Source organism: Amborella trichopoda, chromosome 10 (genome assembly GCF_054954075.1).
Source record: "Amborella trichopoda isolate Santa Cruz 75 chromosome 10, AtrichopodaSantaCruz75HAP2 v2.0, whole genome shotgun sequence".
In the NCBI taxonomy this organism is placed as follows: domain Eukaryota; kingdom Viridiplantae; phylum Streptophyta; class Magnoliopsida; order Amborellales; family Amborellaceae; genus Amborella; species Amborella trichopoda.
This window is the reverse complement of record NC_142345.1, coordinates 8,257,455-8,280,186: the sequence shown is the minus strand read 5'-3', so window position 1 is coordinate 8,280,186 and position 22,732 is coordinate 8,257,455. Positions and strand designations below refer to the sequence as shown.

Here is a 22,732-nt window from a genome sequence, read left to right as displayed (position 1 = left end):
AATTGGAGTACGTTCCAATAGTTGCACACTATCAGGAAGAATCGACTCGCTTCGGAGAAGCTTCATAAACTAGTCTACGTTCATTACAACTTAAACCTATGAGAGCGACAAATAAGAAGGAAGCTTGAAGACTATGGGCCGATAAACTTAGACACAATATTTGTCACAGACACATCAGTCCAATGGGTAGTAGAAGAGGAGGAGCCAATGTTGCACAAGAGAGCATTCCTTGAGGCTATCGATGAGGAAGATCTTGAATAAGGTGATGAGCAGCATGAAAGAGGAAGCAGCCAGCCAACGTATCCACAATTCGTTGGAGATGTCGATGACATTGCACCTAATGAGGGAGAGTAGGAAGGGGGTCTAAGGGAAAATGAGAGCTATCCCAGCCATATTATTCACATATCGAGTCTCAACAACAACATGGTAGGGATGAGCATGACAGTGTAGGTGAGCATGAAGGATGAACAAGCTTCGAGGATTTTGGATTGGGAACACAATAGAACACTAACACTCAGGGATTTGGGTATAATCAGACACCTACTAATATCGATGATTCGTTTTTAGATCGAATCAATGAATTGTTAAACGAATTCAATCAATGGCACCAGCGTGACCAAGAAGAAGAACGACGTCATCTATCATTTTTTTTTTAGATCATATGTTATTAATTGTATGCTTTATTGTAGTCCATGTATGTTGATATACTTATTCCATGATAATTCCATGTTTATCCTTTTGTGTGATGTAAATTAAATGGTAAATAGTAGTTCATGCAAGGAAAGAACATATCAATATTCGCATATTCATGCAAATAAATGAAAATTCTTAATGGAGTACGCTCATTTCTTATTGAATTCCTAAAAAACAATATTTATAATGAATTTAAATAATTTTTTCGGATTTTTTTGAAGCTTAATCTGACCGATTCAGTCTATTCCCGATTCGGATCGTCGATTCGAATATCCAAATCGATTTTTGAGGTGCTCGATCCGGATCACCGATCCGCTTTTTAAACCATTGGCCGTGACTAATTTATAGTAGGCTATCTTCCTGATGTGGGTTTAAGTTGTGTCTTGAGAATGTAAAACTATATATATATATATATATATATAAAGATTATTCAAACCAAGACTAATAGTGTAGTGTGGTTAAGTCGGTATGACCTACCTCTTATCCTATTTTTTGTCCAATAAAAAGAAGAAAAATAAGTTAAATAAATTAAAAAAAAATTTATCTTGACAAAAAATAAAAATAACAATAAAGAAAAAGTTATATTGAAAAAAATAAAAGTTATGAAAAAAAATAAAAATTATTTTAACAAAAAAATAAATTTTGTCAAATAAATAAATGTTATCTTGACAAAAAATATAACTTATTTTGACAAAAAAAAGTTACATTTACAAAAAATTAAAAGTTATGATAAAAAAATAGAAGTTTGACAAAAAAATAATTTTTTGTCAAAAAAGTAAAAGTTATTTTGACAAAAGATTTTGGTGGTTATTTTTTATAAAAGTTACCTTGACAAAAAATAAGAGATTTTAGTGCTCATTTTTTTTATCGATTTAATCCATTTTTTATTGTTTTCCATGTATGATGATATACTTCATTCATGATAATTCTATGATTTTTCTTTTGTATGATGTAAATTTAATTGTTAACATAAGTTCATACAGGGAAAGGACATCTCAATATTCGCATATAGATAAAAAAACTAAAAGATAATAATGTGGTACCCCCATTTTTTATTGGATTCCTGAAAAAAAATATTTACAATGAATTTAATAATTTTTTTGGATTTTTTTTTAAGTTTAATCCGACTGATTCCCGATCCGGATGGGTTATTGGGGTGATCGATCTGGGGTACTGATCCGTTTTTTAAACCGCTGATTTAGATAATCAATTATCATGGGTATATTTAAAATAATTAAAAAAATTATGTAAAAATGAAAAAATAAGTATTCCCGATTAAAAGCCTAAAACACTTTCTAGTCTTTGTCAAAATGAAAGAATATATTTTTTTTTTAAAAAAAAAAACAAATAAATGCCTTAGTTTTTGAGATTTTTTAAGAATTATTATCTTTTATTTTTTAATATTCCCGAGTGGGACACCCAATTGGGGGAAGCACATTTGAAACTCAAATCGAGTACTCAAACATTATTTCAGACAACCTCAAAAAAAAGAGTCACTGGGCAAAAATGGACATTGTTAAAATCATCATCATCATCAGAGTCTTTTATCAACTATTTACGGACGGCTACAAAAATCCTAGTCTGCCAAGCTGCTCTATCAATGATCATACCATCAATTAGGCCATGCATCCCCATATTTTTTTCACTACTTCCAATTATATCGAGCCTACGCTTTAGTTTTTTTTAGTCTTCTATTAGAACCAACTCACACTTCTTAACATATATTACATGTGCTTGCGTTGCACATGACTAATCTACTTAAGTTCACTTATCTTAATGCTTATTCCAAAATCAAACCAAAATTTCGGTGTCCTATTATTTTTTCAGCTGGGCTTTACCAGGACAATATACTCGTGGAGTTATAAAATCATTCAACTCTATCTAATGAAAAAAACTACAATAATATTATCTATATTTAGCACAACACTCCCAAAGATAAATATGATACTCTCCTTCCTTCCATGTAAAAGACAATGCACTCCTAACAGTCCGATTATTAGTCTGATGGATTATTAGTCTGATGGCTATGGTGATTGTAGAGGTAAACGTCTCAGTATGGCTCTTCAGTAAATTTTGGGGAAACTATCGTAGATATACTTTCATTTAAGTGTAATGGAAAAAAACTCTAAACTTTCGTTTATCTCATTTACACCTTTATTTTTTGTTTTTTTAACCAAAATGACATTTATGGTAGGCGTATTATCGTAATAGTTAGTGCATATTATCCGGTACTTTAAATATTATAATATTTAGAGAATTTTATACGGTATTTTAAGTACTATAATACTAAGGGCATTTTATACAGTACTTAAAGTACCGTAATACTGAGGGCATTTTATATGGTATTTTAAGTATCGTAAACTTACATCGAGCAGGCGTTTTAAGTATAGTAAACACTAACCGATGTTATACGGCAAACTCTTTTTATATTTATCTATTTCATCTCTAATTTCTTTTATGTTGATCTATTCTTTCTCTTTGTTTATATTTATCTATTGAGTAATAATCTTATAAGACCCTTCCTTACCCATGTGTGTAGGACCCCAAAAGATCACTATTAAAGTTCGTATGGACCTCTATAAAAGTTATCACTTGGGTGTAGGATTTGACTTTTCTATCGATCCATGCCAAATTTAATAGTGATCATTTGGGGTCTTACACGGGTGGGGGTGGGTCCTATAGGATCATTTCTCTTATCTATTTCATCTTTAATTCTTTTTATGTTTATTTATTTTATCTCTTTAGTTATTTTTCATATTTATTTATTTTTTTCTATCTCATTTTTTTTTAAATACTTATTACTGTATTTAAATTACCGTTATGTTCTTTACAATAAAAAGACTATCGTGAATGTTATTTTTGTCCCAAAAAAAATCAAAAATTGGGAGAAAAGATGTAGGTGAGGTTTTTAAAAATTTTAGTTTTTTTTCGATTATAGTAAAATATAGAAATATTAGTGATAATTTCCCAACCAAATTCAAAACCGTTTGGAATACCGGGCAGGGATCTCTTCCCCAATAAATTACCAAAAAAAGGAAACGAAAATTTGAGGGCATTTTGGTAATCATGGATAATTAGGTTTGAGAGACCAGGGTAGTAGAGGGGGTGGGATCCTACAAATGGTAATATATATATATCCATGGTTTTATGATTCTATCAGCTCTGACAAAGTTTGCAAAACCAGTGGTACGAAATTTAGGGTTGCAGTCTACAGTTTTGAGACGATCATTAGGAAACATGGCTTTTGAAGATGAGAAGAGTAAGAAGAGACAGGGCCATGAAAAACCTAAACCTCTTCCTGTTGATCCAATGGAGTATACCATCCTCAAAGAGGGAGATGCAGAGATTCTCATGCATGGAAACGATGTTTTCTACAATAAAACTCAGGTACTTAACTGGGATTTTTAATATAACATAAAATGGTTGTTTCTGTTGAATGAAATATTGAAATCTTTGTTGGTTCGCCTTTGTTTTTATTGGATTCAATTTTTTTTTTCCTTTTTTTTTTTGGTTGTGAGCACATTGTAAAGAGTTTATTTTTCTGTTGTGTACGGTACTTTGTTGTCAAATTGGATTTCTGTTCTGTATATTTCTGAAAACTAATAAAGTTTTCGCTTTTATAGTCGAAACAACGAAATTGGATTCATAATTTATTAAACTCCTTATGGTTTTTCTTTCTATTGTTTTCCCAACTGATCAATGGTCTGCTTTCACTTTACTTTGCTTTTCTTTATTCGATTTTCTAAGAAATTTGTGTATTTTTAATTTATCTAATTATTTTATGCTGCTAAGGCTTTCTGGTATGAAACAGCTTACTTGGATTTCTTTGTTAGTTGTTTTATTTGATTATTCAAGATATGTTCTTTTCTTAAATTTGCTTGGAACTAAACATGCTGTACCTTTTGTTGGCATTACAAGTTTTGAACGCTGAATACTGATATCCTTTTGGTGGCATTGGTTTCAGTAAAAGGGAAATCTGTCATCATTTTCCCTTCACTAGTGTGTGACCTTGAAATCGTATTATCTGTAGATGCCAAAAAAAAGTTGCTCCTTTGTAGATTGCCTTATTGGGTTATTTATGCCTTACTGTGAGTGCTAGCATTGATTGTATTCAGGTAACCTTTCATACTATTCTTTCAGAAAATTGGATTCTGGCATACTGTGGTTATTATGTTTCTTTCCCTGGTATATTCTGATGGTTATGGTTTATGACCTGTATCAGTCTATTTTTTGACATAGAAGAAAATCTAGAATCTAAATTTTGAAACACATCCAGAAAGCAATTTTTTGATGTTCTTCTTAAAACCTTTTTGATGTTCTTCTTAAAACCGTTAATGAGAAGTACTAGATTTTATGATTGTGTGCCTTTTATTTGTGTCAATCTCTTCACATTGTACGCATTATATGAAAGAATTCTCCATCATATGTATATCTTACCAAAACTACCATCTGTAATCGTTGGCCTTCTTGTTGATCTAGTGGCTTGTGGGTCATGCAATTAATGGTGACCGGTGGAACCATCCTCTTGTTAATAGATTTCCATTGTTATTTTTGCTGGGTCAATGTAATTTTCCTCTGATGGCATTTTCTGCCACACGTGGACGAATCATGTTTGACATTAGTTAATTTTTTTATTAGGTTGTCAATAGGGACTTATCTATCGCAGTTCTGAGGACATTTATTTCTAAACGCTTGGAAGAGCATCCTGTTAAGGTAGCCAAAAAGGTAGATTCCCGACAAGAAAAATCAGAGGAAGCACGGTCTGAACCTGTAAATGAAGAAGAGCCATCTAAAGTGTTACATTATCAAGACTTAAATGGTGTGAGTCAGGATGCTTCTCAAGCCAAGCCAAGTGATAGCTCAAATGGTGCATGTGAAACCATGGCCATTAAAGCACAGGCCGAACCTAAGCCGGTTAAGATTCTTGAGGTTGTTTTTTCTGCTTAATGCTGATTTCATTGATTAGATGTAGTGTGTACATTTGCAATTAAAGGGCCCAGAATATGATAATGCAGTGGAAGATTGGACATTGGAGTTAACCATAAAAAAACAAGGAGTCCATTAATGGCCAATTAAATGTTGGCCTATGACACAGAGAGGGTGCCATGTCCTGTTGTGCTGGATCCCATCATTTGATTGGTTTGTGATGACCCTGATCGGCCATTTTTTTTTTCCATTGTCCAATGGATTATTGTATACTTTCCCTTGTTATAATTGACTTAAACTGGGAATGATAATGCTATAACTTTAACAGTAGATGTCATTGCGTATGTTTCTTTTTTTTACTCTCTTGTTCATGTGAATTGCAGGCTTTAGCTGCTTCAGGATTGCGAGCATTGAGGTATGCCCGTGAAGTAGATGGGGTTGGTTCAGTTATAGCCATAGACAATGATAAAGGTGTACTCCTTTGTTACAATGTTTTTAATTCTTTTATCAAATGAAAGAAATAAAATAGCATCTTTACTGAATCATGGTTTCTTGCTTTTTGTAGTGGCTTATGAAGCCTGCAAAAGGAACATAAAATTAAATGGTTCTGTGGCTTGCTCAAAGGTTGAAGCCCAGCTTGCTGATGCTCGAGTTTATATGCTCACTCATGAGAAAGAGTTTGATGTGGTACTGATTTATTCCTTCTAGTTTGTTGCACAATTGCTTTATTTTGAGTTCCTAGTGGTGGTATGGAGATTCAATCTGCAATACCCTTTAATGGATTTTGATCAATGGCAGTACTGAAAATGCTAATGAGTTGTCTGGTGTGGGTTTCCTCTATCATGTTTTTAATTCTGAGATTCTCAGGGAGATGGAAAATGATGATATGCTTGTCGCCCCAGTCTTACGCACACTTTGTGATGTTGCATGGTGACTAACATTTCTATCTGATTTTGCTCTCTCCTATGCTTGTTTTTTACAATACCCTTAGTAAATTACTATTTACAATTTTTGGAGGATGAAACTTACTGCTAATCAAAATAGAAATAAGTAGAAAGATGCTCAAAACATTAAAAAAAATGTGGGGGATGTCAAGGTGACATCCCAGAGGCATCTACACAATTTCTCCCTTAACATCAAGGCAGTCTTTCTCGCCCCATGGGATCTACGCAATTTCTCCCTTAACCTTGAGCCAGTGATTCTCACCTCTTCGTTAGTTGAAGCATTTTCCTTGTCATGTTCTCCTTTAAGGATGCACTTGAAAGAGATATCCCTTTTCTCCTACTCCTGTCACTTTGCCCTCCTCCAATACTCTCCTTTTACCCAATTTATTTTACTGTTTCATGAAAGACAACATGATGCATCAATATGGAATTTTCAGCATTTAAAAGTAACCTTCTTTGTGGGATTATGTATTTTGGGAACTGGTCTTTATTTGTTTTTGTTTGGACCAGTTAATGTAATTACTAGAGCTTATTAATCAACAAAGATCACCAGATTTTGTGTTGGCACTAAATGGGAATAATTATCTAAAATTGTTAATTGAACAACTTGATTTATGTACTGATAGATGTTGGGAAACTGTGCTCTGGTTGCTCATAATGACATTCACTGTGTTTGTTCCAAATTTCTCAATGAGGAATGGGAAATACTCATGATGAAAATTTCATTGGCTCTCTGGATTATATTTATGGGGAAGAATAGGATGATAGGAGTTCTATCAGAGAGCCATTAAGAGGTGCTTATTTTGACTCTGTGCCAACAGGAATCATAGATATTAACTTAAGGAGAGGACCCATCCATATTTGTGCCAGAAATGGCAGAAGGACTACTTTCCAATTTTTCCCTCTTTTGGATAATCTCTGCTTTTTTCAGTAAGGCGATGAGTGAACCACTGGGTTGATTGCCAAATCATTTTAGATCCTATATTGCCACCATGTTTTGGGTGGAGAATCAAACACTGACTGCATATTTTAAGAGTTGTCCAATTTGAATATGTCATCTTCTAAAAATTCGTTGTTTAAAAGATATTAGATTTTAAAATACTGATATCTTGATTTTTATTTGAGACTAACTTACTGGTGATATCAGTGCTTGTAACGTCAATATCTCATTAGAGTGGAATTGGTAAAATATTAGAACTTTAAACACTAATATTTTGAAAAGGGAAAGTATAGAGTGAGACCATTTCAGTGATTCAAAAAGTGGACCGCCCAGCGCCTAGGCGGTCCAGAAGGCCTGGGTGCATCGCCCAGGTCTAGGCCGCCAATCTGGGTGGCAATCCCTTGGCGGCCGCCTAGACGGTACGGAACCCGCCTAGGCGGGGCGCCCAGGACCTGCGCCCTGCCTAGGCGGGCACCCTGCCAAGAGGGGGAAATTTTTTTTTTGTATTTATTTTTATTTTTTTAAATATAAAGGGTGAAAGGATGGTTTTAAGATCATTTGAAACCTAAAACTTATTGGAGCCAATTTTAGATAGAGGGCCTCCAAAAAAACTAGTTTTTGGTGATTTCTTTAGGATCTAAGGGTTTCTCAAAGTTGACAAAAATTGATCAAAACATCACCCATTGGTATTAGATTTAATTTTTGATATTTTATAAATCTATTGTGGTTTTTTAGAAGATTTTGAGTCCTTAGAAACATTTTTGAGGTGGAAGTTTGATGATTGAGCAATCAAACTCAAAGTAAGTGTCCTAAATACCTAATTTTTACTTTTTATACTATATATCAATGTTTTTATTCAAATGGGCATCCATTTTGGATTCGACTGAGCCGCCCAGGCTCTCTGGGTGGCTTGGACCCTCCAGGCCGCCTAGGACCCGCCTAGCCCTTTTTGAAACACTCGACCATTTACCTTTGGTACAAGGTGAGATATTAATCTTGACCATTGGATGTGAAATTGGGTGGCTGCAATTATTCCATTGACCAAGCTCTTCAAAAGAAATTTTCTCGAACTTTGTGACACATCCAAGCTATCAAATTGGATGGTTGTAAGTAATTATGACCGCTTTATATTAAAGGTAAATGGTTTCATTGTATACAATCCCTTCTGAAAATGTATAGTGAAATACTACTTCTGGTGGAGGAAAATTGGAATGTGCCCTCCTTCCAAATATGACACGGATGCGGGTAATGAGATACTTAAAAAGTTAAAATCACCATCTTCTATGGATTATTCGATTAAAAGAGAAGTGCTTGGTGGCCCTTGGGATATAGCCCATAGAACTACATCCAGAGCCCATGTTTACATGATTTGGGTGTTTGAGGACCAAAAAGTCTGCAGATCCATTTATTTGCCTAAATAGATCATGCATCTGCTAGAGTAATTGATTTGGAGAGCTAATAATGCTCCATCTTGACTGCTGCTCAATATTTGTCCTGGACCTTCTTCTCCAGATCAAGTAGATTTGCAGCTTTTTAGGCTCCAAAACCATTTTTCTTGGGTGGAAATGGAAGTGCTGGTTGATTAGTTTTGTCTAGGTCCTTGATTTATGGAAAAAATTGGAGTCCCGATGGAGTTTCCATTGTAGTGTTCTAGGTGATGCCACAGCTTCTCCAAAGCTGCAACCCTATAAAAGCCTGCTATAATCTGTTGACAGTGATGACCTTTTGTACTATGGGTTTCAGATAATTCATTGGATTATAGGATATTTTCCATTGATTTAATTAGACACAAGAAAGGAGTAGTTCAGGACTCACTGCTTCCTCAGTAACTTTGGTTGATAATCTCAAAAAAAATGAATGGGGGTAAGAAGCCAGTGGGTGACACTTAGGGGCTGAGACAGGCACCTTTTGCCTTTGCTTGTCTCAGGAAAAGGTTCTCACCAATCTGGCAGGACTTCCTTGCTTCTCAGTAAAGCCCCTGATTGGTTCCTCGAGATGGGAAGCAGTCGGCATAAATGGATTGGCTTTCCTTCCAACCCTTTGATTAATACCTCAGGACGGGATTCACTGACCATCCACCTGGATCAGAAAAGATGGAAGTGGGGATCTTTCAATATCTGCTGTTTAGGACTCTGTTCCTGGCATGAAAGCCTAAAATCTTTCCTTCTCGCCGAACAATTCCTGATCTAATTCTCAATTGTGGGGGGGAGGCAGTCACCATTTGGGCATTCAATACCGACCAGCTGACGGGTAGTTTTCAGAGAGACTGACTGATGAATGACCTTGGGACTTTGAAAGTGTATTAAGGCTGGTGGAGCAAAGGGCACCTTGGGAAGGGGTACGAGTGGAACGGCTTTAGTGTCCGTAGTTGCTTTAGTCAGACCGGCCTTCCTAGTTAGCCAACTAATAGGTCGAACAATCTCCCTTTTAGCAAACATAGCACTAAGAGCACCTTAGCTAGTCCATAGGTCCGTCAAGATTAGTGTAACAAAAGACAACAAGTGAAAAGGAGAGAATACGAAGAAGTGAAAGCAAGGGATTTCTTATATTTTTTCTATTCCCGTATCCTTGCTCCGATGTTGTTACTCTTGTTGCTTATATATCCACAGTTCTATAATAAAGTCTCTCTTCTGGTGATCAAAGATTTTGATTTCCAACTTCTCACTTTTTTTTTAATTTAGAACTACAAGAAAAAGCCTTAAGTATTTGGGTTTGGGTCTTGCAGGTTGACCTCGATCCTTATGGTTCACCTTCTATTTTCTTGGATTCTGCAGTTCAATCAGTTGTGGATGGTGGGATGTTGATGTGCACAGCTACTGATATGGCTGTACTCTGTGGGAACAATGGGGAGGTTTGCTATTCCAAGTAAGTTTTTATACTTCCCACTATCAGGCACGTGCAACTCCCCCCGGGCATTCTCTCTCTCTATATATATCCCTCTCTCACATATGGAGGCACATTAATGCCTTTTTTTACACTACTTATATATTTCAGCTGTCTTAATGTGATTATTTATGATAACAGATACGGTTCCTACCCTTCTCGGGCAAAGTACTGCCATGAAATGGCTTTAAGAATCCTTATTGCCTGCATCGAGGTAATTTATTACTGACAATGAATAATGTAGTTACTCACATTCCTATTTCAAGAACATCGAAAAATTACTGAGTGAGGGTAAAGGTGAAGAGGCAATCATAGTACAAAAAACAAGGGGCAACTTTATAATGGAAATTTTTGCGCAAAATTTGAAAAGGCCCCTAAGATTGTTTCTAATATAGTTGTGTTTTATTCCACTGAGTAATACTTGCTTGGGAAAGTAATATTATAGTCCTGGTCCATTGGGGTCCTGACCCTTCAATGAAGGGATAGGGGACAGTGAGGGAAGGAGATTGGAAAACCATTTTCCAGTTGGTTAATTATCATTCCGAAATGGCCAATGATTTGATAGTGGGAGCCACCATTTTGTCATGTTATGTTCTGGTGGGTCCCAGACTCTTACCATTGCTGTTCATAATTCAACTAGATGGCCATGACCTGATGGACTATAGTAGACTTCCCATACTCCATTGGACTATAGTGTGCAACACTTACCTGCTTGACTTCAAATTCTAATGTGTATTTGTTCTTTGTTTGAAATGCAGAGCCATGCCAATCGCTACAAGCGATATGTAGTTCCAGTTCTTTCTGTATCGGTCGATTTCTACATTCGTGTATTCGTGCGCATATACACGTGCGTGGGCTGTCTTTTTCGTGTGAGCATTGTTGTTGTTGTTAACTGATTGGACTCATTCACTTTTTTTTCCAACTAAATGTTGTCCAATATGTTTGTAATACTTATTATTGTAAGTTTTGTTATGTTCTCTTTTCAATTCTGTGTGCATCATATGAAAGAAATTATATGAACATATTTTTGATGTTGTATTACATGCAGTTCTGCAAAGGAAGTGAAAAATACTCCAATTAAGCTTTCATATGTCTATCAGTGTGTTGGGTGTGATTCTTTCCATCTGCAACCTTTGGCAAGGACTGTGACCAAGGTATTATTTTTCTCTCTTCATGAAGTGTTTTGTGTCTATGACTTTGGAACGCATTGAATGGGAAAGATGCCTATGATTTCAAATGTAATTCTGGATTGCTTGAAACAAACCACCAAACCCCCTACCATAAACCCCGCTACCCATAAAATAAAATTAAAAATTAAAGTGAGTAAAGCAAGAAGAGAAAAAACACACATAGACGTATACATTCAGATTTTAGAGTTTCATCAAGTTTGATTTCCTTCTCCTTAAAACCTTCAACCTGAAAAACCACTCGGCTTTTTATTTTCTTTGTTCACTCCCAAGAATAAAAGATCAAAATGGTTTTTATGTTATTTAGTCTTTCCGTTATTGTCTCTCTTTTTCTTTTTAGTGTTAAGTGGTATGCTAGTCTTATTGTTGCGTTTTTTGGTGTGATCAAAGAACAACAGTGTTAAGTATGCACCTGGTTATGGTCCTGTGGTGCCTCAAGAATGCAGTGACTGTGGTAAGAGATTTAACATGGCGGGGCCCATTTGGTCTGCCCCTATTCATGACCCTGAGTGGATCACATCAACATTAGCAAGTGTCCTTGCAACAAAAGATCGATACCCAGCACATGAAAGGATCACTGCACTTCTAACTGCCATATCTGAGGTACTATTACTGCTGCTACTTCTAGTACTACTAAACCCACAACACACACACCCCACGATCCCTTCTCTCTCTCTCTCCCCCCTTCTTGCCTTGAGGGTTTCTTTATAATCTTTAGTCGCGAGTTGTAGTTTCATGATGTTGCTTCTATGACAAATAGTGGCAAAGTCCCGTGTGGATCCCCATCCTTCCATCCTAGCCCTTCTATCTCTCTAGAGATGTATATCTACGACCTGTATGTACAACCTCTCTCTCTCTCTCTCTCTCTATATATATATATATATATAATGTGTATGTACACAGAGGATAGGCATTGAGAGCAATGGCGAGTATCTAGATAGAGGGGCATAGATTGGTAGAGAGAGAGAGAGAGAGAGGTGATATTGATAATCTTGTGTTAATTGCATGCAGGAGTTACTTGATGTCCCACTCCATTTGAGCCTTCACAGTCTGTGTGCCACTCTGAAATGCACTTCTCCTTCAGCCATCATCTTCCGCTCTGCAGTCATAAATGCAGGGTACCACATTTCTGGCACACATACACTTGCTATTGGGCTCAAAACCGATGCCCCCATGAATGTCATCTGGGATATCATGCGCTGCTGGGTACTCTCCAAAATTATGTTTTACTGGCTACATAGTAACAATACAATACAATACTTTCTACATTTGAAGTGTTCCCACTGGATCAAATATTAACTGCCTTGCTCTCTTGTTTTCTCTCTAATATACCAACCTGTGTGATAGGTGAAACTTCATCCAGTGAAAGCACAACCTCCCGACCAGTCAGGATATGCGATCCTGGCTAAAGAACCTACACTTGAGGTATGTTGGATCCGTTGGATTCCTGTTGATTTCCTGGTATTTGCTGTTTTCCCATGTTCTCATATTTGTGTGTGCTCATGTATAAAAGAGGAAAAAGGAAAAAAGAGCAGGGGGGGGGGGGGAGAGAGGATTTTGGGATCAGGAAGAGACCCTTCTTCATGTTGAAGAGAATGGAGAGAGAAAAAGAGAGATGAGATGGATCCTTTGAATTGGTGAAGAGCAGGGTAAATGAGTCCTTTTATGAATGGGGATTGGTCCATTTCCTCTTGATTTATTTCAGTTTCGAATGTCGATTTTACAGGTCAATTTTGCTCGAGCAAGTGCAGCGCTGAGCAAAGCTCAAGCAAAGAAAGTTGCCCGTTTTCTCCCAAACCCTGAGAATCACTGGGGGCCAAAGCCTAAGGCTGGTCGCAAGATCACCAGCAAGCATGCTTCTCTTTTGGGTCCCTCAAAAATCAATGGTTTCATGAGAAACAATGAAGATGCCCAGCCTGATGCCAAGCGCCAAAGGCAGACGATATAACTCAGGCCTCTTGACAGTGGGTCTCTCTCTCTCCAAGTTATAGTGAGAAAAAGGGCAAGAGTTGCCCTGTAGAAGGGATGTTTATGCTAGTTTAGGTGGGTGGTGGAGGGTGCTGTAGAGGTTGATCTTACGAAAATTTTGGTTGCCTGGGTGAGATAAGAGTTGTGTTAGACAGTAGTTTAATTTGGACAATGTTTATATAAAGGTCGACACCTTCTATTGTAGAAATAAGGTGCACTTCAAAAATCCATTGAAAAAGGCTAAACCATCTAATTGATCAGCATCGAGATATATAGATATGGAAAAGAAAAGATTTTACGTCCTAGAAATGGTACATTCTTCAATGGATTATCTTGACCATCCATTTTTAGGATTTCTATACCTGTTTGATTTGAACTAACTTGGAGTTTAAAATTTTATATTTACAGATAAAAGAAGATTCTAGGGCAATCCTAAGAATTTTTACACCACATTTTACGGCCAAGTTTGGAAGTGTGCCTTATTTTACCTCAACAAACCACCCCCCATTTAATCTTGAACAAGGATTTTCTCGTTTTATTTTATCTAAAGCCCTGCCTACTTGAAACAATTAAGTGGCCGAATTGGTCTCTGGCTGGATGCGCTAATAAGCTTATGCACAAGTTAGGCTCATACCAAAAGAAGGCAAAACGCCTTTTCTAAGAAAAGGCACCTTGGCTGGCAGTGGGCTGGCCTGTAGTTGGTGAACCTTGGTTTAACCATAGGCTGGTACATTGCCGACCATGGTCGATGAAACCTGTGTCAAACGGAAAGCCAGGCACAGCCTCAGGTTGGGGGACAGGCCCAACCAACCTGGGGGGTAGTGATACTAATAGAGAAGTTGGTGTTACTGATGGTAATGGTAAGCCTCATTAATTGGGCAAAGCAGAAATGTGAAATGGGTCGTTTGTTTCCTTTCATTTTACAAGATTTTCGGTAAAAGCCATGTATTTGTTCACTGGATTCCCAGTTGGGAGTCCTGAATTTTGTTCCTTTGCGCAGATGATCTTCAAAAACTCTCGATGTCGTGAATGGTTGTAACTCATGGACATAAAAGTGTTCATCAAAAATGAAAAGGAGAAGAAGATTAGAAAACAATACCCTTTACATTTCCCACAACTTGGCAATAGAGAGATAAAAGGATGTGAAGTTAAGAGAGAGAATGAGTGTTTGTGGATGGTGGAGAACAATAAGAGAGAGAGAGAGAGATGTCTGTGGGTGAAAGAGTGCCAAGATACAGTACTGTTGATAGAGGTTGGCGGTTGGGATGGGAAGTGAGATGACACTGGGTAAAAGGACATTTCATAAAAAGAAGAAAGGGGCAAAGGATTTTTATACACGGTAAGGCGGTGTTTGGTAAATTCATGGGATCATTTAATATAGGATGTGGTTTCTATAAGACCTAGGCTTTTCGAAACAAAGTATTGACTCACCATAAATGTCATTCGGAATGTACTTTGGGCATTAGAAATCTTTATGATGGTCTAAAATGAATTGTAGGCATCATAAATATTTATGATGGCTTTAAAATCAATTTTCAAAACTGACTATGAAATTTGTATCTAAAAGAGAGGTATAGATCTTGTAGATCCGTGAACATGCTAGAACTGTAATTTTTTTGTGCATTTTGAGGTGAGCTTTTGCTCATTTTGACAGGGCTGCAGCCCTTCAAAACATATTCCTTTAATATAATGACTTAACCTTTTTAGCAAGTTCTAGCTAATTTTTAGCTATTTCGACCAAACATGTAATTTCTATAGCAGAGTAATGTGAAAAAGCTAAAAGCTCTTTTCTAAAAGATAAACTTGGATGTAAAACTGTTATGAGTTTATTTCTAATAGCGTTATGATAGACACTACCAATAATAAATAATTTATTATCCGTATTACTTTTATTGAAACAGTACATTATCCATGACTATGAGTACATCCAAATAGGCTCCTAAAATATATAAAAGTTTATAAGTATGCTTTGGCCAGAGTACACCGTCCAGAGCCCTCAATGGCACAGGACTTGCACAATTTTATCAACAAAAAAATGAAAATTGGATTGTGCTTCTTATTAGATTAAACCGTCGAAAATTAGATAATCTCCATTTAATCGTAAGAAAATTTTTTCGGACGCATAAAAGATAGAAGGGAGTTCCCCTTTATTTTTATTTTTATTTTTTATTTAACGGTTAATCCCTGGGTTATGGATGTTACAGCCCCAAAGTTTAGGGTTCCAAAACTTTTCTTGATGGGGTTCCACATGAGGGAGCATATTGCTTAGGTATATTGATGAGGTTGGGCGTCCCTAAAATTTGGAGTGGCCGAAACTCCTGGGTTGGGTCCACAGAAGCATGAGCATATAGCTGTATGGATATATAATACGTCTCTTTTGGGTGAGTTAGTGAGGAGAGGCCCCTACCCATTGTAAGCATTGTGCCTAGAACGTTTGCAAATCATCGCTAACCAATTAAGCTGGTCTCTTTTTTCGAAGATATATAATATTTTGACCACATGTAGTACCATAATGATTTGTACATACATGTACTACGTAAATTAACCTAATAATGATGCACATGAATTAGATCCCTCACACAGGCCCCCTCACCACAAAACTGGATCTCTCCTTCTTTTCTCTCTCTACCTATAAACCTCTCTCTCTCTCTTCCCTTATATCGAGGAAACTCTAGAGTTGTTTCTCTCCTAACAAAAAAGTGGAATTGTCTACAGAGAGGTCGTTTATTTTTATTACGAGGAGGTCGTAATTATTATCACTCATTAGACGTTAAATTGGATGGTTTGAGGTGAGTCACAAAATTCAAGAATTGTTTCTTGAAACTTTATATCTATTCAATAACACTTTTACCCCTACCCATTTTGAAACTCAAAGGATACAAATGATTGCAACCTCTTTAAACAAAAAGTAAATATTCTCTTTATAGATAATCCCAAAACAAATTCTAATCTCTCTCCCATTAGCCCACAAGTGAACAGTTTTGGGTTTAGAGAGAGGGTGAGAGCTTTAGGGAGAGAGATGGAGAGGCTAATATGTGAGAGAATTAGATTTTTTAGGGCAGACATTACAAAAAAAAAAAGAAAAAAAACAATCTGGTGGGTTAGGTGGTGGGTTAGGAGGCAGAGTGTGGTTTGATTTTTGTTGTAAGCGAGAGAATAATTATGTGGATAAATTATAAAATTAGACCATTTACTTTTCAGATCATACTTATTATTAGCCATCGAATATGAACTTAAATGGCTAAGGAATGCCATTGACTATGCACAATGCTCAATAAATTTTTCTAGAACTTTATGTATTATTCCTATTTCAAATTTAATTAAATGGCTAAGGAATGCCATTGACTATATGCAATGCTCAATAAATTTTTTCTAGAACTTTATATATTGTTCCTATTTCAAATCTAATGGCTACAAATGATTATGACATTCTTGTACAAAAAAATAGATGGTCTCATAGTATACATTCCTTATTGTGTGTGAAATAGAGATCGTGATACTTGTATTTATGATATATTATGCTTATTAACATAAAAAAAAATTGTACTTATTGTGTAGTTTAGAAATAAAATAAGGAAAACATTTATGTACCCCATGTTTTTAAGTTTTATTTCTCAACAGAACCAAGGTTTCAAGTTTCATTTCTCAATAGAACCAATGTTTCAAAACGTATTGTAGGGCATATAGATCTCATGTATTATATCTTCTAATCATTTGGGACAACTTTCCCCAATCTGATCCTATGTTTTTAGCCCAATCAAATCTTAAGAAAGATGTGCTCTTTGTAAACCCCATTCTTATTCTCTTTATGTGATTCTCCCAAAACTTTTCTCTTTCTTTCTCACTCTGTATTTTCCCCAACTCTCTTTCTCTCTCTCTCTCTCTCTCTCTCTCTCTCTCTGTATTTCCCCCAACTCTCTCTCCATAGACATTCCTTATTATGTGTAAAATAGAGATCATGATACTTGTATTTATGATATATTATGTTTATTAACATAAAAAAAAATTGTACTTATTGTGCAGTTTAGAAATAAAATAAGGAAAACATCTCTACACCCCATGTTTTTAAGTTTTATTTCTCAACAGAACCAAAGTTTCAAGTTTCATTTCTCAATAGAACCAATGTTTCAAAACATATTGTAGGGCATATAGATCTCATGTATTATATCTTTTAATCATTTGGGACAACTTTACCCAATTTGATCCTATTTTTTTAGCCCAATCAAATCTTAAGAAAGATGTGCTCTTTGTAAACCCCATTCTTCTTCTCTTTATGTGATTCTCCCAAAACTTTTCTTTTTCTCTCTGACTCTGTATTTTCCTCAACTCTCTCTCTCTCTCTCTCTCTGTATTTCTCCCAAATCTCTCTCCATCTCCCCCACAAAAAAGAAATATTATATTTATTTATTTTTAAGCTTATCTTGGTGTTTTTTAGGCTTTCACCAAAATGAAGCTCTTATGAGCCCATATTTTATTTTTTACATTTTTTCAAATATTTTTCTAGACTGTTAATTCAGACCAATCCATAGATCTGTAAATTGGACAAATCGATCCAAGTTTTGGAACACTATATGGAATTGTGGGTGTTGTTCCTTGGCTCCAAATTTGACAGTCTTTGAACAAGTAAAAACACCCCTCAGTCATCTTCCTTAACATGGGACATGGCTTAATTGGTGTTACTTTCCATCCATGAAGTAAAGTTGGCTCATTCAATACATTTGTGGAAGATAGGATCAGAGACATCTTCACTTTATAAATAAATTTTTTAAGATTCTATTGCATTTAATTACTTTTTTTAATTTATTTTTTATTTTGTAACTACCAAATTGTCAATATTTATGGATGAGAACCCTAAATGACTAGGGCTGTTCTGATACTTTAGCCCCAATCATGTGACTTGAGCCAATGGCTGATAAGCATCCACAATTATAAAAAGTGAGTTACATGGTACTAAGCCTGAACAATCAGAGATATTTTTATATTTATGAAATATTTATTATTACTCTCGAAGAAGCATGGTCATTTTTGTTATTTGCTTGGGCCTTTTAATACAACTAAATTACCAAAATCCCCCCAACTTTTTAGGGTTCCCGGCCTAAATAATGGTAATTTGGATTATTTTTTTAAAATATTTAAAACGAGGTACTCGTGTAATGAGGCTTGGAAAGTTAATATTGCAATAATAAGTGAAATCATTTAACTCTGAATTCAAATGATATTCTGCTTCAAAAAATTATACAAAAAAAGGAAAGTAAAAGTAGAATTTTGCCACGGCGAATGGGCCATGTATTTAATATCCTTAAGGCCATAATCAATAAATGTGATCGTTATTCTTGTAAGGTAGTACAATTGAGGGGTATGTAGACCAGTGCAAGGGTAGGGGTTTGGGGGGTAAGTTTACTGATTGATTGCAACTGCACTAGAGAGCGGGAGTTTTGTCAATTGCAATAGTGTGAGAGTAATTCTAGTAGCAAAAATGACAGCAATAGGAGATGGGAGAGTGACTTATTCATAAAAAAATTTATTTTCAAGTGGTTCATTATACCCTTGATGTGAAGCCCTCCAATGCCAAAGCCTTTAGGGTCTTGCCTTCCAAGGCCAAGACTACTAAGGCCTTACCTCCCAAGGGTCCTAAGGCCATGCATAGAAAACCCTCTAACTCCTACAACTTAAGGCTATAGGATTCTTCGAAAAGATTGGACCTTCAAAGGAATCATCCGAAATAGTGAGTGCAAAGGATCCCCAGTTCCCTAGTTCTATAACAGACCTACCAATACCTCATGTCAATGAGGATCCAATCATCCTCAGTTTGGAGCATACATTAAGGTACTAAAAGCGTTATTTTTATTTTTTTTAGTTCAAATTTTTTGGATCATCGTTTCTGATATATATAATTATAGTTATGGTATGTGTAATTTGATTCATTACTCATTGCCAACATACAAAATGTTGGGTTATTGTGTCTTGAGAATACTAGCAAATTACAAAAAGATATGAATGATGGATTTAAATAAGTCATTGATAATTACTTTGACATTTCTATTTTTTATTTCAATTAATTTATTTCTTTTTGGAATATCATATCCCCTAATATTATTATTTAATTACAAACAGATTTGAAGGCACTTAAGCTACCAATTAGGGGAATGCAGTGTTCAAGTGTCACATTTTTTGTATCGCAATCGTTATATTATGTTGATATTATGTCAAATTGTTGTTATTGAATTTGCATTTCAGTAATCTTCTTCTCAATATTTTTCATCTTATTGTGATTGGTTTTATATTTCAATATGTTGTTTTTCTCAAAGAAAATTGGAACATGTGATTGAGTTCCATATTCAATGTATAATGTAGCAGCCAAAATGTTATTTTGTTGAGTTTTTTAGTAATTTGAAGAATTTATGTGATTTGTGAATCATTTGAAAGTTTGCATCTTAGTTGATGATTTGGGAGAAATTTTGTGAATTTATCTTTCCTCCCTGAAGAAATTAAGATTAATATTATATCTTATATTACATATTTTAAAGTCAGAGCATCGATGTATTTTGTTGAGGTCACTTGCGGGGCTTGAATATGAGGCCAAGGTCTGTTCTACTCATCATTTTTCCTCATTCAACCCCAGAAATTGTGATATATATCATTCTCATGGTAATTTTGTGGCATTTGAATCATTGTTTTGATCAATTTGGGTGTTTTTTAATTTATATATTAATTTGCATTGACCACGAGGTAGTTTGTACTTGAAATCTTGCATTCAACGGGGGTTTGGGGTTTTTCGAGATTCACTCGGTATTGTTTGGGAATTTGTTGGTTTTGATTCTTTCATATATAGATAGAGGCATGTTTTTTGTATATTTGGCTTTAGGAGATGTATGAACCTTCTCATAGAAAGTTTTTGTAAGCTGGTTTGTTTTGATAGAAAGGTGGGTTCTCATGATAATGAGTTAGTTGAATCGTGGATATTTTCTAAACCTAACAGATTTTGGCTATGTTTTGGGTCTTCTATTTTTCAAATGTGGATGATAGTTGAATATTGTTTAATTTAGAGTTTCAGCTGTCTCATTTAAGATGTCTTGCAATGACTGCAAATTTTCTTGCTCTATGATCTACATTTCTAGTCATGGCAGTCCCTCTTGACATCCGACTTTGAAATTTAAGTGTCACAATCGTAGCTATTTTCTAGCATTAACCTCATGATTAATTTTCTAGATAAATAATCCATTGTTATTGCATTAATAAATATACCCAGTGTGTTTAAAGTCGACATTTGGTTTTTAGGGTTTCTTGTGGAGATTATTAAGGTTTTGTTGGTTGCGAAAATTTGATTTTATAATATTTTAGTTATGACATATTATATTGAGTGTTTTTTATATCTGTTATTGCTTTTATTGTATTAAATGTTTATGTTTTTTTTTCATTCTAGTTTTATGTTGTCATCTCCTGTATTTTAGATAGTACTTCTTTGATGTTTCGTCTCTCTCTCTCTCTTGTGTGGTCTGTTATGTACTTTGAAGTTCTTTTTTACTCATCTTTGTATCTATGACTACGAAAAATCTAGTATATAGTTTCTATACTAGCTTGCTTTTGATATATTTTTTTCATAGAGAATTGTACTGTAGTAAAAATCTTGTAATACTGATTGTTAAACAAAGTGAGATATTTTTGAATTTCTTCCTGTATTCACGAGAAATATGTTTTTATTTGTAATTTTTTTTATTGGGGTTGTTATTTGCTATTAGGTTATGTTTTCATTATTGTTGTATCATAGTTTTTTTTTTTGCTTATGTTTTAAATTTCAAAAATTGTTGTGGATATCTCTTATTTTTTGGATAAAAAGGATGATGACTTTAAACTTTCTCTTAACCCATCTCAAGCCTAGGTAAAGGAGGTGGGTTGTGTTAGGTAGGCATCCAACATTAAATTTTGTCAAAAAAACACTGAGATTATAGTTTTTCATAGAGCAGAATGACAGACTAGGATTTGTAAAGCCAACCCTAGATAGTTGGGAAAATGATATGATGATGATAATGACATTACATATTGCATAATTCTAATGTTGATTTGGAGATGGGTTGGTAAATTGTTTTTTACCATGAGTATTGATCAAAATATAAAATTTGAGAAATCAACACTTAGGTCAAGTTCCACAAATCAACCATTGATTAAAGTTTTGGCACATCAATGGTGATTTATGGCTTCATTGATGATATACCCTTAATAGAGCAAAATGACGGATCAAGATTAGTGTAGCCGACCCCAATTAGTTGAGAAAAAACTTTGACGATGATGATAAATTGATACTTGTAGCAAGAAATATATGATTAAGAACTCTACAGTATCTATACATTTTATTCTATTGTGCGATCTATACTCATGTCAATCTAAAATGCTTTGTCATTTGATCAAAATATTATTATTACTCAAATTCAAGAATAACTCAAAACATCTAAATCCTACATATGATATTCAATTCCTTCATCTCGTGAATCAAGGTTCACACCAAATAATTCAAAATATTTTCTCCTGAACTCTCATTTAGTGTGTTTAATATAGGAGATTCTCTCGAAAGGGTTGCTAAAGTCATTCTCTATAAAAAAATCTAGGTTGAGTTGTTGTTTTGCTTTGATGGAAGGACCAAATCTAATCTTTATCATCTTCCCCCAAAACCTAATCATAAGGAGCCTAATGTTTGCATCTCAACCTTACTAAATTCGGCAATAGTGTGCCACAGAGTTCAAAGTTTTTATTGCATCAAAAGAGAAGAGTTTTCATCAAGTAACCCAAAATATTTAGATCTTAGATACAAGATTCAATTCTTTTTTCTCTTGAATCTAACGGAATTTGGTTTCATCCTTTCTCTTAGACAAGTCTCCCTATCTCCTATAGGTATCTCCCCTCTTAGATTACAATCCTTAATCCCCATTAGATAAAGCGAGGCAAAATCCTCAAAAAGGCAAACAACAACTCTTTCTTAGGTCCCTCCCTCTTAGTTTGCAATGTCGAAACCTTTTGGAGCGATTTTGCTTTACCATCAATTTGTCAAATGGTGGTGCATTGAGTTATGGACTTTTCCAATGATTTTTTGTTAGAAAAATAGAAAATCATTTGAACAGAGACAAGATTTACGTGGTTTGGCAATGGCCTATATCTACGGTTAGCACGGTATCATTAATTCTTTCATGGAAAAATAC

General features: G+C 35.1%; 1 protein-coding gene and 1 non-coding gene across 8 annotated transcripts; both read left to right on the top strand.

Moving 5' to 3' along the window:
* The first annotated feature begins 3,851 nt into the window (after positions 1-3,851).
* On the top strand, positions 3,852-13,844 carry LOC18446211 (tRNA (guanine(26)-N(2))-dimethyltransferase 2). Of its 7 annotated transcripts, none has more exons than XR_016041882.1 (12): positions 3,852-4,080; positions 5,332-5,622; positions 6,003-6,090; positions 6,185-6,306; positions 10,229-10,368; positions 10,528-10,600; positions 11,145-11,233; positions 11,435-11,540; positions 11,972-12,176; positions 12,585-12,779; positions 12,921-12,998; positions 13,300-13,844. XR_016041882.1 is itself a non-coding variant. In XM_088848628.1 (12 exons), the coding sequence occupies exons 5-12, from the start codon at positions 10,301-10,303 to the stop codon at positions 13,519-13,521; spliced, it is 1,044 nt and encodes a 347-aa protein (XP_088704754.1). In that variant the 5' UTR covers positions 3,852-4,080; positions 5,332-5,622; positions 6,003-6,090; positions 6,185-6,306; positions 10,278-10,300; the 3' UTR covers positions 13,522-13,844. The 7 variants fall into 7 exon arrangements, 3 of the variants coding, with proteins under 3 accessions (XP_088704754.1, XP_006856396.3, XP_088704753.1); XR_016041884.1 differs by having other exon boundaries at positions 11,145-11,255; XR_016041883.1 differs by having other exon boundaries at positions 11,145-11,255; positions 11,964-12,176.
* On the top strand, positions 6,494-6,573 carry LOC148780039 (small nucleolar RNA U31b). The gene has a single exon (XR_016043495.1). It is a non-coding gene; the product is annotated as a small nucleolar RNA U31b (small nucleolar RNA).
* Positions 13,845-22,732: the final 8,888 nt, after the last annotated feature.